This window comes from Sinocyclocheilus grahami, unplaced genomic scaffold (genome assembly GCF_001515645.1).
Source record: "Sinocyclocheilus grahami isolate Dianchi unplaced genomic scaffold, SAMN03320097.WGS_v1.1 scaffold1106.1, whole genome shotgun sequence".
In the NCBI taxonomy this organism is placed as follows: domain Eukaryota; kingdom Metazoa; phylum Chordata; class Actinopteri; order Cypriniformes; family Cyprinidae; genus Sinocyclocheilus; species Sinocyclocheilus grahami.
In genome coordinates, this window is record NW_015506285.1 from 70,412 (window position 1) to 88,294 (window position 17,883).

Consider the following 17,883-nt stretch of genomic DNA (forward strand, 5'->3'; position numbering starts at 1 on the left):
CCTGTTATCTTGGGTTTCTTTGGGACGGGGATGATGGTGGAACGTTTGAAGCAGGCAGGGACTTCGCACAGCTCCAGTGATCTGTTGAAGATCTGTGAGAAGATTGGGGCCAGCTGGTCAGCGCAGGTTTTCAGACAGGCTTGGGCCTGGTGCTTTTCTTCTCTTGTTCTTTCTGAAGACCTGGCACACATCATCCTCACTGATCTGAAACGTAGGAGTGGGGGGGGGGGGGGTTGCAGGGAGTGTTGGTTGTGTGGAGAGATGTTCAGAGCGGGTGTGGCGTGTTAGACTGGGAGTTTCAAATCTACAGTAAAACTCATTCAGGTCTTCAGCAAGTTGTTGATTGGCCTCAGTGCTGGGGGATGGTGTCTTGTAGTTGGTGATGTCTTTCAGGCCTTTCCACACTGATGCAGGCTCATTGGCAGAAAACTGGCAGAAAAAGTTCGCCAGATGGATGCTAGGCAGCGCCGTTCTGAATCCGCGCTTCCTGAGCTTCACGAGTGCACCGGCTCACTTCCCCGTCTGCGCGTCCTGAAGCGCTTGATCAGCGCAGCTGCGCTGCCAACTACAACATTCAGCAAAATGTCCGAAAAAACTAAATCCGGTAGAAGATTGTGTGGTGTGCTCTGCCGAATGTTCAGCAGCTCATCCCTGGTAAAACTGATCATGTTTGAGAAACAAAAAACAGGAAAGACTAACAAAAACAATAATAGGCTATTGAAAATAGCCTATTACTGCTAAATTATGATGTTTTCTGATGTAAATATCTTGATAACATTATAAGTGGACCTCAGAGAACAGCACAAAATAAAAACAAAGGCAGTGCATGACCCCTTTCGTCATGTCTCCTTCAGTTCGACGGAGCAGATGAACTCCTGGATCGGCCGGATTAACCTGGTGTCTGCGCTGTACTCCTCTCCTCCGTTCCCCGCTGCTGTCGGCTCTCAGAAGAAGTTCTGTCGGCCGATCCTGCCCGCCACACAGTCCAGCCTCATGCTGGTAAGAGCTTTCTCTGTCCGAGAGGATCTAACCCATCAGTCAGCAGGTGTGGGTGGACATGATTTACGACAATTTAAACTTGTTTGTGGTGGACAGTATCACTGAATACACAAAAACGTTTAGCCTAACTACTGTATATTAGTGTCTGTCCACACCAAAGGACAGTAATGTCAGTGTGTAGCGAGACAGTAGCTTCATTAACCCTTGTGCGTCAATTAAAAAAAGTTACACATAGGTCCATAGTGGACAAAACGTCCATGTCAAAAAATTGTCATAAAAATTTGACGCTTGGGAGCACAGAGTTAAGTTTGGTTTCATTTTAAAGAAGACCCATGGCAGATTATTGTTGAAGTACAAAAAAGTTTAAAAAGGGAAACCAAAAAAAAAGTTCTAGATGTTTAGGTTTATGAAAATGATTTATGAACAATGTTTTATATAAATTATATATTTTATGAAACATGTTGAACTCTATACCTGCAAGAAAATCAAAGCCGTAAATCTAAACAAGTTGTATTCCAAATTTGAGGTTGAAATCACAAAAAATGAGCTTTCAGTAAGATTTTGTTCGGGCGCAGTACCAAATTTTCCCCATTAGATGCCAGCAAAACTCCGCTGGTGCACACAGTGGTTGGATTTGTGATTTGCAATAGAGTTTTTCTCTCTCAAATATTACAAGAACACACACGCACACAATTTTTTATTTATTTTATACATACAAATCGCACTCTGACATCCATACCAACACACCCACACAATTATAGCTGCATTATTTATCCAATTGGCTCTATAATATGCAGAAGCAGAAAACAGAAATAAAGCGAGTATTTTCTTTATAGGTCAAACCTGAAAAAATGACAAATCTTCAATGGCACCATCCTTAAGGTCCTGAGAGGAACAATTTTTTGTACCTAGTGCAAAACAGATTTATTAAAGGAAATGGAAGTGAAATAGTAAAATTCCAAAAAAAATAGACACCTGTGCCAAAATTTATGCATTTGGCAATAACACAGGCAAAATGATAAAAAAAAAAAATGTAAAGGACAAAAAAGTCCAAAAGGTTCCAAAAAAAATAGACACCTGTGCCAAAATTTATGCATTTGGCAATAACACAGGCAAAATGATAAAAAAAAAAAACTGTAAAGGACAAAAATGTCCAAAAGGTCGCACAAGGGTTAAGCATCCAGGTCTCGTTAGGGCATTTGCATCTGTTATTGTTTCCATCAGGAGAAACAGCTGCAGTCGCACGCCGCCATGCTGCACAGCTTCCAGCAGGACCTGACGTCTCTCCAGCAGGAGGCGCCGGAGAGCAGGAGCAGCAAAGCCCGGGAGCTGGAGGAGCTCCGGCAGAGAGAGGAGTACTTACAGTACGAGGTGCGTGTTTGGCAAACCCTTCTCATAACACATAAGTCACTCACAAACTCTAGGGGCCGGATGTGTAAATGACACACACACACACACACACACACACACACACACACACACGCACACACACGCACACACACACACACACACACACACACACACGCCCACACGAACACACACACACACGACTAGTGAGCTAAAAGTATCGGCAATGGGCTGACAATCACAGACGCTCTAAAACAAGTCTTCATATCCTAAAACATTATGCATCTGGTGGATAGTTCACCCAAAAATGTGAATTCTGTCATCATTTACTCACCCTCATGTTGTTCCATGATGACAGAGTTTTCTTATTTGGGTGAACTATCTAGTTTAAGTATTTTAGATAGTGATCATGGACATTTTTAGCAGTGTAATGTTTACAGTCAGTATTATCTCTTGATTTGCTAGTTGTTAGTACTGTTGAAAGCAGAAGTAACACCTGTCTGGATATAATATGCAGATGATAAAAACAGCATTTCCTGATCATTTCTGGATAGGAAATAGAGCTTTTGTATTCTCCATTATTCTGGTGCATGTGCAGATCTGGCGTACATAGAGTTTCAAACATTTTCATAAAGAATGATGTCTAGAAATGAACGTTTTTAACCTTTAATATGTCGTATCATGCTGTAAGTCGGTTTAATTTCACTGTAAATGGTGTGAGTAAAGAGTTGTTTTCTGCTGGTTTTCACAGAAATCTCGTTACGAAGTCTATCTGAAGGTTCTGGAGGCCTGGCAAGTGCTGGAGAAGTCTGGTTCATCGGTCGCTGACAGACTGAGCACACTCGATGAGGGATTGTGGAGCGGATCGATGGATGACCAGCAGGACGAGGCTGACGCCGGGATCAAGCGATCTCACTCCAGTCCGTCTCTGGAGATAGAAACACCTCTTCAGCCTGTCATCAAAGTTAGACGCAACATCTCCGAGAGACGGACCTACCGAAAGATCGTGATTCCCCACCGGAACAAAGAGCTTTGAACAATCAGACTCTTACACAAACTGTCAGACACACTCAAAGCACTTGAATCCTTTAAGGTTTTACATAATTTAATGTATTTTTAAAGTCAGGCCCGTTCAAGATAAAAACAGCAACAACTGTAGTCTTTTTATATGCATAATTTTTGCACAATACACTTATTAATTGACCCTGTTCATACTGTCCACAAGAGGGAGATGTTGCTCAAGATGTTTAAATGAAGGACAAGACCCAAGTCATTAGTTCTGTCCTCACATCTCAAAAGAGTTTCTGGATGAATGTGTGGTCAGCAGAGCCATAGTAAACAGAGTGAAGACTGGAACGGTGTGTGTGTTTCTCTGTGGGAAAGCCTCACATTAGTGCTGTCATTCAGAAACATTTTCCTCTGATAGCACAGCTGCTGAATGGCTCTTGTGTATCAAGGGTTTGTGAATATTTGATATCCTTTCATTTAAACAACAGCCCGTCATTAAGCTCAGATGCTGAGGATGTGTTTGATGGATTGTGCCTTCAGGCTCAGGATGTGTCGCTTGATAAAGATCTGAAAAGCCAATATCAGATAATGCCGCCTGTTGACACGTAAACAGATTGTGAGGAAAAACAATCAAACTGTCAGTGAGTCACTTATAGCAAGACTTCTGCTCTCACACCGCATTATGGAGCTCCAATGTAAATACAAATGTGCTCTAAATATGGCGATTTGAAATCCTGCGGCCGCTGGATAGAATTATGTTTAAGAAACCTACATGGACACACTCACAGAGTGTCACGAAGTACTGCAGAAATTGAGAACGTGTGTTATTTTGAAGCGTGCACAGTCCAGCTTTTTTCAGCATTGCGTCTGAAGCTCTTGTGTTTGCTCCGCCGGTGGCGTGAGGTCATGACCAAACTCAGAGCTGGAGCCACGGAGCGTGACGTCTGCGCTGTTCCTGGAGTGAGCTCAAGTTTTTATTCCTGCATGTCTGTCTGGCTGAAGGGTTTGTGGCTGCTTGTCAGGCCTGGTTGAGTAATTAAAAAGGCAAGCGGAGGCTTTTCTTCATTAAGGGTCCTAAGCAGCACTCGTCGCTCTCGTTCTTGCTTGATCGGTCACAGAAATACCTCTGGTTTGGATGGTGGCTGCTCTTCTCACTCATTCTCCATCTGCTCCGGCGCTCCTCATCGCTCCCCTGTGTTCATCTCCTGATGTTTGTTGGAGGTCGGTTCTCTTCCCAGATGGAGAGATGTGAGAGACGGTAAAAGCAAAGACCATTTTAAAGACCACTGTGATTTTGCCACTTTACCTCTGTGAGCCAGTTCTGTTGGCACAGGTATCGTTTCTATTCATCCGTCCATCTCACACTTTACAGTGGGTTTGTTGTCTTGTGTGTGTCATGTTAAGAAATGATCCATACTGATCAGATGTTCCCAGTTTAGATGAGGATTCATATGTGGGTTAAATGCAAACTTTGTTTGGGTTCTTTCACATCTGTGAGTATTTCTTTCACTCACAGACATTGAGCAAATGCTGATTCTGTCCCTCTCAAGCAGACTTTTATTTGTGTTGGTTTCTGCTAAAGTGGCCCGGGGTGTCTCAGTCGGTGACCTGAGTTTGGCCTGAAGACAATAACGGGCTCCGTGCTTCATACCTGGGGAGTGAAGCGAGCTAAATCTTCCACCCTCAATACCACGACTGAGGTGAGACCCCTGAGCAAGAACCGAATCCCCGATGGCTGCCCACTGCTCCGGGTGTGTGTTCACTGCTGTGTGTGTGTTCACTGCTGTGTGTGTGTGTGTGTGTGTGTTCTTCACTGTGTGTTCACGGTGTGTGTGTGTTCTTTACTGTGTGTGTTCTTTACTGCTGTGTGTGTTCACGGTGTGTGTGTGTGTGTTCTTTACTGTGTGTGTGTGTGTGTGTTCACTGCTGTGTGTGTGTGTGTGTTCTTCACTGTGTGTTCACGGTGTGTGTGTGTTCTTTACTGTGTGTGTTCTTTACTGCTGTGTGTGTTCACGGTGTGTGTGTGTGTGTTCTTTACTGTGTGTGTGTGTGTGTGTTCACTGCTGTGTGTGTTCTTTACTGTGTGTGTGTTCACTGCTGTGTGTGTGTGTGTGTTCTTCACTGTGTGTTCACGGTGTGTGTGTGTTCTTTACTGTGTGTGTGTTCACGGTGTGTGTGTGTTCACGGTGTGTGTGTGTTCACGGTGTGTGTGTGTTCACGGTGTGTGTGTGTTCACGGTGTGTGTGTGTTCACGGTGTGTGTGTGTTCACGGTGTGTGTGTGTTCACGGTGTGTGTGTGTTCACGGTGTGTGTGTGTTCACGGTGTGTGTGTGTTCACGGTGTGTGTGTGTTCACGGTGTGTGTGTGTTCACTGCTGTGTGTGTGCACTTGGATGGGTTAAATGCAGAGCACATATTCTGAGTATGGGTCACCATACTTGGCCACACATCATGTCACTTCACTAAATGTCTGCGAGATGCGTCCTGTGTGTTCAGATGATGTACATCTTGATCTACTGAAGCACAATTTGTCCTGTTCAGCACTGTATGCATCAAAATAATTCTGGGTCATTCTCAGATAATGGTGCCATTTGGGACTGAAAATGTATTTGAAAATATGATTTTTCCCCCACATAGTACCAGCTCTGTACCTGCCATATTACTCAATAAAAAGTTTATTTTTATTATTATTACTTTTTAGATGGCAGATTCTTAAAATGATGACTCTGCTTAAAATATAAAATAGGTCTTTAAAATCAGGTAGTATAGCTCCTTTCAACACCAAACATTATAACTGACAAAGAATATATGAATATATGACTTGAGACCCGGCGTCCAGGCCAATGGAAATCACGTTTCTTTTTTTCTTTTGTCATTGGTGCCAAATGGTGCATAACGGCCTCTGACACAAAGTAGATAAATATGGCATACTTCTTACTATTAGATCTTAAAACACAACAACAGCACTGACTGCTGTAAAGTGAAGCTGAGAGATCAAACAAATCCTATCATATTGCAGTTACATTTACTGTATTACACAGGAACTTTTACTTTGCACAGCAAATTCAGTAAAGATCTCTAGTGTCTGCTACTGCGACGCAGGTCATCCCACTTCAACCTTTCATCTAAACTTGCTAGCAATGCTTCATGCATTATGAACTGGATATTTGGTATTGAAAACTGGAACTGTTATCCTGTCCATGCATCCGACGGCTGACAATAAAACTATATCAATACTGAATTATAGCTATTTTATAAATATTTTTAAAAATCACATTTGATTTTTTTTTTTACAAATGTTAAATAACAACAAAATCTACAATATTTGTATCAACTTCGTTGTAATTTAGAATCATTTTGTAATAGCTCATAGCCCATATATAAAAATTATACAGCATACAATTATACAAAATTATTTGGACTGATTGTCTTATTTTGAGGCATTTAGAGTAAAAATAAAGCATGGTCCTATTTTATTTATTTTTTTACTTTTTATTATTTTTCTGAAAATGTAAAAGGAGAAATTCCTGACTTGCTTAAAATCAGACATCTGAATCAATATAAGATCCGTGTCCTGGCGGTGGTTTGAATGGTCTTGTTCCTCGAAGGCTCAGTTTAATGCCTCACGATCAGTGTGTGTAAATGTTACTGTGTTCTCTGAAAACAGCACTGGGGTTCATTTATTTTTCATAATAAACTATTCCTGTAATTCTATAAAGTTTAGAAAAGAGCAAATGTTTTGGCTGCTTAAAGTTTCACTTTACAGATGATTCATCAGCGATTGTTCTGTTTTGGTCAACCTAAGTTAAACTCATAGAAATGTTTGTTTAGTGAACAGTGTGATTTCTGTGTGAATTTGGCCAAATCCAGTGAAAAAATGCATGACATGGAAACGGAGGAAATCCCTGCGTTGCTTTTACACACGTTTGCTTGATGAACCTGTAGGCATTTATGTGTGCTCTTGAGGAATGCTGTCTGCTCCACATGAACCAAACGCACTAGCCAATACAATAAGCTCAACAGAAATGATCACTAATTAATTGGTATTGAAAAGGCTGCAAATTTGATGTCATAAACTGACAGTGTTTGCTGCTGAAATCAATTAATGAGGCTGGTGGGTTCATTCACCCGATCTAGGTTAAGTGCTCCGTCAAAGCTACAGTGACCCGCTTGAGGAAGAACGGCCTCATGATGTCAGCGGACACGGCTCTTGGTTCATTTTGGCATTCCGGCCATTCTGGAGGAGACTTGGAGTTTGTTGTTGACTACAGGTTTCCGGGTGTAAACGTTTAGTCTCTCTTTGAAACACACGTGAAGTGTATTAGCACAGCAACAGCGAGCTGCGTTTTGGCCGGAGCTCCTGAAGGGCCCCTGTCTGCCTGTGTTTTGGCTCCTGTGATGATCGTAACACATGCCCTCTTCCAGGGGCCTTGTCCTCTCTCAGCGGTTCCAGCCCGCTGACCGTATTGTGCTGCCGGACTCATTACTGGCAAACCCACAGCCGAGCGCCATGCTAATAGGCCTGAGGGAGGGCTGACGGTGTGAATGAGGCACAAATACAGAAAGAGGCTGTTAAAAGAGACGGAGGAAGCATTCTCATTGCCTTTATGGCCACATTCTTGTTTTTCTCCTTCTCTTTGGATTTCAGCAGCATCAAGGTTTGATAGTTGCTGTCATTACGCAGCGGGCAGGAGCCCAGTTGGCATCGCTGGCAGGCATTTTTTGAGGTTGATGACAGGAGGGGATTTTGTGTCATTTTTGCCACCATGAAAGGCATTCACACGCACATGTACACGCACACGCACACGCACACGTACACGCACACGCACACGCACACGCACGCACACATTTTTGTTCCTGGTTGTTAGTTTCTGCGTGCTTGAACACAGAAGTTTAAATGTTTTCAGTCAGTGCATTTACATGCACATCAATACAACACCACTAAAAATAGCTCATTGTATAAACTTGATAAAGCTTTTACGTGAGGTTTGAAATTACAGAGTTTTTCCTCCGGTTTTGACGTTGCATGCGCAGAAGAATCAGAGCAGCGCTGAAGGTGCAGAGCGGAATCAGAGGGATTTGCCAAAATGTGTGGCGATCGGTTTATACTTTAGTTAAGTACGGCATTTAGTTTACATGTATTCGGGTTATGGGTAATTTATTTATGTGATGAACAAGGTAAAGAGTGAATTCGGCCGAAAACTAAATTTGAAAAATAGGTTACAGCTTATTTATTATTTAAAAATAAAACTTCTTTATTTCAGCGATCGTAAAGTCGTCTTTTATTTTGTGCGTTGGGTGATGAGTGATACAGGACTCTACTTTAACAGTTTTGAAAATATGCACCTGGGAGTGTTAGGTATAATATTTTGTTTCCATGCCCTAGTTGTGATTTTTTTTTACCCCCCGTGATTTGTGTTTCTCAAACTTTAATATTTCCATTTTTTTTGGGCCTTGTCCTATCTCAGCGGTTCCAGCCCGCCGACCGTATTGTGCTGCCGGACTCATTACTGGCAAACCCACAGCCGAGCGCCATGCTAACAGGCCTGAGGGAGGGCTGACGGTGTGAATGAGGCACAAATACAGAAAGAGGCTGTTAAAAGAGACGGAGGAAGCATTATCATTGCCTTTATGGCCACATTCTTGTTTTTCTCCTTCTCTTTGGATTTCAGCAGCATCAAGGTTTGATAGTTGCTGTCATTACGCAGCGGGCAGGAGCCCAGTTGGCATCGCTGGCAGGCATTTTTTGAGGTTGATGACAGGAGGGGATTTTGTGTCATTTTTGCCACCATGAAAGGCATTCACACGCACATGTACACGCACACGCACACGTACACGCACACGCACACGCACACGCACGCACACATTTTTGTTCCTGGTTGTTAGTTTCTGCGTGCTTGAACACAGAAGTTTAAATGTTTTCAGTCAGTGCATTTACATGCACATCAATACAACACCACTAAAAATAGCTCATTGTATAAACTTGATAAAGCTTTTACGTGAGGTTTGAAATTACAGAGTTTTTCCTCCGGTTTTGACGTTGCATGCGCAGAAGAATCAGAGCAGCGCTGAAGGTGCAGAGCGGAATCAGAGGGATTTGCCAAAATGTGTGGCGATCGGTTTATACTTTAGTTAAGTACGGCATTTAGTTTACATGTATTCGGGTTATGGGTAATTTATTTATGTGATGAACAAGGTAAAGAGTGAATTCGGCCGAAAACTAAATTTGAAAAATAGGTTACAGCTTATTTATTATTTAAAAATAAAACTTCTTTATTTCAGCGATCGTAAAGTCGTCTTTTATTTTGTGCGTTGGGTGATGAGTGATACAGGACTCTACTTTAACAGTTTTGAAAATATGCACCTGGGAGTGTTAGGTATAATATTTTGTTTCCATGCCCTAGTTGTGATTTTTTTTACCCCCCGTGATTTGTGTTTCTCAAACTTTAATATTTCCATTTTTTTTATTTAATATTTCCATTGTTTACAGTCTTCATCTTATCCAAGTACGAGCGCATTCTCAGTGTGCTAGGCCTAATAAAATGTAGGCTACTTGTTCTACATTCTCTTAGTGCACACTCTAATTCAAAATGCTGAACATATAACTTAAGTCAATATAAATAAATAAAAATGTGTGTGTGTGTTACTCTCCCACTGGTGGCAAATTGTTGGTCTATCTTTGTGGTTCCAAGTTTAGATGAAAACTTTGGCTGATCGCAAAATAAATGATAAACCAGAAGCACCATGCAGAGCACTGTGACGCGAGTGTGTGATAGTACAGCTGTAGTTTCCCAATGTTAAGCTGATGTTATTAACTCTCCGCTTGCCCCTACATTCAGAACTAATTCGAAAGCATTCGTTTGCGCTCATTCATCATGCGATCCAGGTGGGCTGCGGCACCGGCGAACCGTGGCCTTGTTAAAGAGCCATTATAATGAGGCCACAAAGAGGAGAGAAATAATTGCAAATAAAAATAGGTGATGCAGAAAATAAAAAAGGAAATTAAACAGATGCGCATGTTTTCAGGATCATTGCTTTCGTCCCTTTCATGTGTTCAGTTAAACCGCTGACTGGCGAAAAATATGCAACATAATAAATGATGGTTTTCAACAGAAAGATAGTAGAAACACCATAATCATCACCGCCAGCTACCCTAGTCTAGCAGCAGGCTATGTTATAGCCCTATATAAAAGTTTGATCTATTTAAGAATAATCATTCGAGCTGTTTGCTCTTGTATTCTGACAGTACGGAATATATAATTACGCTTATTATTATTATTGTACAAGACAGGAAAAAGAGGAAAACACATGATTGTAGTTTGTCATGCTTTATTTAATTCAAAATAATTCTGTAGAAATTATTAATTTACATTTGAATAATATAATTAACAGTACAATAAAACGTAATCTCTGAAACTCAAAACTCGTTTAATCACAGAAATATAAACATGATAATAAGCTGGAAAAAATAGAAGCGAGAATAGAAACATTTTAAAACGAATGAATCCCCACATGGTTCAGCCCTAATAATCATGTAGAATATAAATTAATTGAATTTTAATAGGGGTTTCCTTCTCTGCATTATTTACACATTTCCTCAAATCATCAAACTTATGTAATGGTTGGGACTGAATATGCTGTTTCTGAATATGATGTCTTTGATAGTCGTTTATTGATTTGTTGGACGATGGTGGAATACGGCACATTGAAGAGAGAAATGTCCGCTGGTATAGATAAAATGTTATTTCTATCTCCTTTAAATATCTGCTGTATGAATATCGATAAAGCCGATCCGAGATCAATTCATTCATTGAAAACAAGCAGTGAAACAGAGGAAGTGTCTCATAGAATACTTTATAACCTTTTAATTTCTATAGTTTATTTGTTCAATTGTGTGGATATAGTTGTCAGGGTAACACTTTACAATAAGGTTCATTAGTTAACTACATTAGTTAACATGAACTAATAATGAACTGCACTTATATAGCGTTTATTAATCTTTGTTAATGTTAATTTCAACATTTACTAATATATTATTAAAATCTTGTTAACATTAGTTAATGAACTGTGAACTAACAAGAACTAACAATGAACATCTGTATTTTTATTAACTAACGTTAGTGAAGATTAGTAAATACAGTAACAAATGTATTGCTCATGGTTAGTTCATGTTAGTTTCTACATTAACTAATGTTTAACTAATGAACCTTATTGTAAAGTGTTACCGTTGTCAGTTTGGTAGTATTTGTGAATCGTGTAGCTACACTTCAGATGTTCCAGCTGCTAAAAACAACGTTCGTGTCCAGTCGAGTGTTTCTGGCCATGAATATATGAAAACAGTTTGCAGGAATGTCTTTGGCTACAGAGAAATAAAAACACGGGCAAGAAATGCTCTGACGAAATAAAGATGTAAACGTGCGGCTGCACATGGCCTTTAATCGGGCCGTGAACAAAGGACATAAATAGTTTTACCGGCAATAAAAGGTATCGTCCGTCAATGTGCTTTCGTTTTTCTTCACTCCTTGTGTCTTTCACTGGACGCTCCACAGTAAAAAGAGAAGGTTCTCCGGTTCTCGGGTACTAGAGATGATCGTAAGCTGTGGTGGCGGCGGAGGGCGGCGGCACGCGGGCGGCGGAACTGTAGTAATACGGAGAACCTGCAGGGGCGACAGTCAGCACTGGACAGTGAGCAGAGATTTGTTATGTGAGCCTGGAGCACAAACACAGTCTTAAGTCGCTGGGGTATATTTGTAGCAATAGCCAACAATACATTGTATGGGTCACAATTATTGATTTTTCTTTTATGCCAAAAATCATTAGGATATTAAGTAAAGATCATGTTCCATGAAGATATTTTGTAAATTTCTTACCGTAAATATATCAGAACTTAATTTTTGATTAGTAATATGCATCGCTAAGAACTTCATTTGGACAACTTTAAAGATGATTTTCTCAATATTTAGATTTTTTTGCACCCTCAGATTCCAGATTTTCCAATATTGTCCTCCTATCCTAACAAACCATACATCAGTGGAAAGCTCATTTATTCAGCTTTCAGATGATGCATAAACCTCAATTTCGAAAAATTTACCTTTATGACTGGTTTTGTGGTCCAGGATCATATATTATTTTGTATTGTAGAAGCTTCAGTTAGCCTGCACTGTAATTCTAATTAAATCAGGAGCTGGAGGGCTAACAGCCGTCTTGTGACTGTGGCATTATTTCTTTCCACAGAAATGCTTGATAGCCTGAAGTCACAAAGAGTTACTAGCAGAAGGTAAACTCACCTCAGAGGACATGTGACTGAAACTTTATGCAATAGTTGAAGGGCAAGGTACTCCTATCTGGGTGTATGCACATGCATAGTGAAAACCCTCTACTAGACAACCATAACCACGTGTGGATGCCCACATTTGCCAAACAGAGAGAAGTGAAAGTGCTCAGAGAGACTGCTGGACGTACCTAATATGCTGGAGTTGGTGAATCTCCAGGCGTCACTGTAGGACGTGTAGGGCGCGTGGCTGTAGGTCTGGCCCGTGTATTCTGGACCTGCACATGAACACGCATCCGTTACAAACACATAAACAAGACAACAGCAACAGCAAGCACACCACTGAACTCCTGACAGCAGACTCAGACTGTTGTCCTGCGTGAGGCGGCTCGAGCTCATCGTTCACTCGCGGTTAGAGGCGCTCGTAAAGCATTAATCCGGTGGGCCGGGCATATATTATTTTGTATTGTAGAAGCTTCAGTTAGCCTGCACTGTAATTCTAATTAAATCAGGAGCTGGAGGGCTAACAGCCGTCTTGTGACTGTGGCATTATTTCTTTCCACAGAAATGCTTGATAGCCTGAAGTCACAAAGAGTTACTAGCAGAAGGTAAACTCACCTCAGAGGACATGTGACTGAAACTTTATGCAATAGTTGAAGGGCAAGGTACTCCTATCTGGGTGTATGCACATGCATAGTGAAAACCCTCTACTAGACAACCATAACCACGTGTGGATGCCCACATTTGCCAAACAGAGAGAAGTGAAAGTGCTCAGAGAGACTGCTGGACGTACCTAATATGCTGGAGTTGGTGAATCTCCAGGCGTCACTGTAGGACGTGTAGGGCGCGTGGCTGTAGGTCTGGCCCGTGTATTCTGGACCTGCACATGAACACGCATCCGTGACAAACACATAAACAAGACAACAGCAACAGCAAGCACACCACTGAACTCCTGACAGCAGACTCAGACTGTTGTCCTGCGTGAGGCGGCTCGAGCTCATCATTCACTCGCGGTTAGAGGCGCTCGTAAAGCATTAATCCGGTGGGCCGGGCAGGTGGACTCACTGGTGCATACAGTCAGACTGCTTTAGCGTCTCTCCATCCCTCACTTCCTCCTTTAGCCTTTCATGCTCCCGCCGCCTCCCTCTGACATTCTTTTTTTAACATTCCAATATCTAATTGGTAATTATGGGAGCCGAATTGAATCCCCCCTTCAGTGAATAATTGTGTATGAACGCTTCCTCTCAGTGAGCCCACCAGAAAAATAATAAATCAGACCCTCTCATTTCGCGCTTGGCAGGGCAGACTTCATATGAAAAAAGAAAAGTCTGAGCAGCTCCATCGAGCTCTACTGCATCTCCTCCTGCCGTTTGCTCCTTAATGTTAATACCCTCTGTATACGCTTTCCATATAGAGTGTGCATTCATTCACAGGGCTAGTCTTTCTCTCCGTCTCTGTGGTGCCGATGGTCACGATCCCTCTGTGGGGCCCCAGCGGTCAGGTTAGAGAACTCCTGGACCTGCTCTACCGCAGCTAACCAGCTACTGATTAACCCACCCGTCCCTCTGTTAATCTCTAACCGGCCTCCCGGCGCTCTCACGCGCTCTGTGTGCTCCTCACATTTGACTGTTTTCAGAGAAACTGTGCTGATGTGAACGCTGAATCACAAAACTAGATTTTTACTTTGAGCTCACTGAGCACATGTTTTATCCAAATGAGTAACATCACAAGCCATTTGTCATCAGAGCCAGATTCACAGCGCCTAATCTCTAAGCTTGAGCAGCGATGCAATGCAGAAAGGAAGACATATGATTCTTTTAATAACTAGGAATCGCAGTCAGAGCCTTTATAGCTGTGGATTTGTTGTGCAGTTGCTAGGCTGTTCTGGTTGGTTTCTAGGAGGTCACTGGCCTGTGCCTCCATTAGACTGTAGGCCACAGACATACTTTGTCATTTGAATATTGTCTGAACTGAACACATCTGCTATATTTCACAACAATTCACTGTGAATTTTGAACTCTAAGAATGAAATGGTTCAAGTTTGGTGGTTCAGACACATCCAACATTTGCAACATTTTCTCTGAACAGCCAGTGTCACTTCAATTAACTCCTTCCCCTAATTAGATATTAAATGTAAGGATTATATCATTAGATGTCAATATTGTTTTCGAGCACAGGACCTCGTGTTATGCCTCATCCAGACCAGAGACTGAGGCCTGAGCCGTATTCCATCCACATCAGAACAGAAAATGTTACTTGAATAATTGTGTTGTTTAGAAAAAATAGTGACCCTTGCCTTAACAAACAACACATGGGAATTCATAAAGCTGACTCACCTGCTACCATCCCAGTGATGGTGGAGGAGGAGAAGCCGGTCTGCGCGGCCGAGGGGATGTGTGGAGGATAACCGGGCAGAATTGAGCTCCCCAGATCTCTGCCTGAAACAAATCCACCCATCCCTTAGTCTCACAGTCCACTGCGATGATGGATGCATGAGCGATGCGTGAAGCTTTACCTGCGATGAGCGGCGGGCTGCCGAACTGCCCGTGCACTGGGGCATGATGGGAAAATGATTGGAAGCCATGAGATAAATGAGTGGCGTTGCTGCAGCTGTTAGCGATGGGTGCTGATGACAAGGTGAGCTCCAGGAAAGCTGCATTAGCGATGATTTTGGGGGAGGGGCTTGAGCTGTTTACCTCGGGTGACATTTCCTGTTTCAGACAGAGTGGGAGGGGCTGTAGAGCTTCTGGGGCGGAGCAACAGTTGACAGACAGGTGGAAAAATGTACGTATGAATGTTAATTGACGTGCAGCAGAATGGATTACAATAATCACACATATGCAAAATGATGACAATAATGGTGAATAAAACAATCAAATGAGTTATGAATTTGGGGAATACCAGACGGAGCGGTTTGCTACTTTCTGTGCCATAAATGTGCCTCTCTTCTTGTAAATATCTTTCTGGTGAGGAGAATAATTGAGGAACTAAAGGCATTTACATGTGGATTACGGTTATTACCTGCAACCACTGTGTATCCCTGATGAGCCGCCAGGTTTCGACTGACAGCTGAAGCTCCTTTAGCCTCGTCCAGACTGCCGTTGATGAGTGAGAGAGGATAGAGCGCCTGCAGGAGAGAGAGAGTCAGTAGCTGAAGGTCTGCGCAGTGTCCGGGACAGATTTTCCTCCAGTACCTGCTCTGTTTTCCCGGCCGTGGTCGGGCCGAACGTGTCGGAGCTGTAGTGGTGCCGTTCGAAGCCGCAGTCCAGGCGCTGGGATGAGAAGTGTTCGGCCCTCAGCTGTTTCCGGGGCCCGCCGCCGCTGCCCTGAGAGTCCACGCTGTGCCGACAGCTCTCCTGATCGCCTGGCACAACACAGGTCAGCTTTATTTATATAGCGCTTCATACTATACTGATTGTGTCAAAGCAGCTTTACAGTGTCAACAGGAAAATAGTGTGTCAGTAATGCAAGAGGACATGGGTGCGTGTGTTTAGTGTCTGTGTGTGTCTGTGCGTGTGTGTGTGTGTTTAGTGTCTGTGTCTGTGGGTGCGTGTGTTTAGTGTCTGTGTGTGTCTGTGTCTGTGTCTGTGCGCGTGTGTGTGTGTCTGTGTCTGTGCGTGTGTGTGTGGGTGTGCATGAGCGTGTGTGTAAATAGGTTGCTTTTAGAAGGTGACCTATCTTCTAATTAAAACAGTGAATTTTTTGTTTATTAATGAACTTTTTAAAATTTCATTTTTCATAAATACCTTGAGATGATTTTAATTGGGTTTATATAATCCCTAAACAGTGTGTGGTAACATGCTAAAGTCACACACAGACTTAAACATTCAGCACGTGAATCACAACAATGGAGTTTATTACTTTATTACTTCACTGAACTGAATCAGATATTATCGGTACGTGTTAGTGGATGTTCATACTCAGCGTATGTCCAGGACTGAGGCCTTTGCTGTCCAGAGGAAGGTTGAATGGCTGTTGAACTTTTGTGCGAATAATCCTTCAAGAGAAGAAAACAGCGGGTTAGCAGAGTTAATCAAGAAGGAAGGTGAAATGTGCACAAAGAAAATTAAGGACACTGGCATTCTGTGGATGAGGTCAGGGGTCATTACCTGTTGATGGAGCTGACGCTGGGCACGGTGTCGCCGTCACAAGCACCCTCGGCCAGCAGCCGGTCTCGTATCTCCCACGCAAACATGGTGGGGTTCTGCCGCTTGTACTCCGCTATCTTCTCCACCACTTTAGGAGTCGCCACTTTCGGCTTGGAGCCCCCGATGACTCCTGGTTTAATGCTGCCCGTCTCATAGTACCTAAAAGAGAAATGACCGTTAAAACAAAACTTACGTGAGTTTTGCTGACTGCTTTCACTGCTTCCTTCTGACACTCGTCTGCTCACTTAGCCCTCATTCATTTCTGCTAGATTCGATCTGCATGCGTATATCATGCGCTGTGCTGTCTATTGTCTTATAGATTGTATACTGTATGTGTGTGTGTGTTTAGTGTCTGTGTCTGTGTCTGTGGGTGCGTGTGTTTAGTGTCTGTGTCTGTGGGTACGTGTGTTTAGTGTCTGTGTGTGTCTGTGTCTGTGTCTGTGCGTGTGTGTGTGTGTGTGTGTGTGTGTGTGTTTTGTGTGTGTGTGTGTCTGTGTCTGTGGGAGCCCCCGATGACTCCTGGTTTAATGCTGCCCGTCTCATAGTACCTAAAAGAGAAATGACCGTTAAAACAAAACTTACGTGAGTTTTGCTGACTGCTTTCACTGCTTCCTTCTGACACTCGTCTGCTCACTTAGCCCTCATTCATTTCTGCTAGATTCGATCTGCATGCGTATATCATGCGCTGTGCTGTCTATTGTCTTATAGATTGTATACTGTATGTGTGTGTGTGTTTAGTGTCTGTGTCTGTGTCTGTGGGTGCGTGTGTTTAGTGTCTGTGTCTGTGGGTACGTGTGTTTAGTGTCTGTGTGTGTCTGTGTCTGTGTCTGTGCGTGTGTGTGTGTGTGTGTGTGTGTGTGTGTGTTTAGTGTCTGTGTGTGTCTGTGTCTGTGCGTGTGTGTGTGGGTGTGCATGAGCGTGTGTGTAAATAGGTTGCTTTTAGAAGGTGACCTATCTTCTAATTAAAACAGTGAATTTTTTGTGTTTATTAATGAACTTTTTAAAATTTCATTTTTCATAAATACCTTGAGATGATTTTAATTGGGTTTATATAATCCCTAAATAGTGTGTGGTAATATGCTAAAGTCACACACAGACTTAAACATTCAGC

General features: G+C 42.5%; 2 protein-coding genes and 1 long non-coding RNA gene across 3 annotated transcripts in view; 1 reads left to right on the plus strand and 2 right to left on the minus strand.

The window, feature by feature from the left end:
* LOC107566862 (PH and SEC7 domain-containing protein 2-like) overlaps positions 1–3,400 on the plus strand; it is a 14,554-nt gene extending 11,154 nt beyond the window's left edge. The window contains exons 12-14 of the mRNA XM_016252423.1: positions 855–999; positions 2,224–2,370; positions 3,098–3,400. Coding sequence (XP_016107909.1) covers positions 855–999; positions 2,224–2,370; positions 3,098–3,382 — 577 coding nt within the window. The 3' untranslated portion in view covers positions 3,383–3,400. The remainder of the gene's footprint in view (positions 1–854; positions 1,000–2,223; positions 2,371–3,097) is intronic.
* Positions 3,401–3,570: 170 nt separating this feature from the next.
* LOC107566863 (uncharacterized) lies at positions 3,571–6,403 on the minus strand. The gene is made up of 3 exons (XR_001606559.1): positions 6,393–6,403; positions 5,817–5,823; positions 3,571–3,637 (listed from the first exon to the last, which is right to left on the minus strand). It is a non-coding gene; the product is annotated as an uncharacterized lncRNA (long non-coding RNA).
* A 6,931-nt stretch (positions 6,404–13,334) lies between these two features.
* LOC107566853 (paired box protein Pax-8-like) overlaps positions 13,335–17,883 on the minus strand; it is a 6,427-nt gene continuing 1,878 nt past the window's right edge. Inside the window, exons 2-8 of the mRNA XM_016252410.1 lie at positions 16,734–16,931; positions 16,545–16,621; positions 15,819–15,988; positions 15,646–15,751; positions 15,140–15,370; positions 14,961–15,062; positions 13,335–13,504 (exon numbers count right to left, since the gene is read on the minus strand). Of these exons, the coding sequence (XP_016107896.1) occupies positions 13,335–13,504; positions 14,961–15,062; positions 15,140–15,370; positions 15,646–15,751; positions 15,819–15,988; positions 16,545–16,621; positions 16,734–16,931 (1,054 nt within the window). The remainder of the gene's footprint in view (positions 13,505–14,960; positions 15,063–15,139; positions 15,371–15,645; positions 15,752–15,818; positions 15,989–16,544; positions 16,622–16,733; positions 16,932–17,883) is intronic.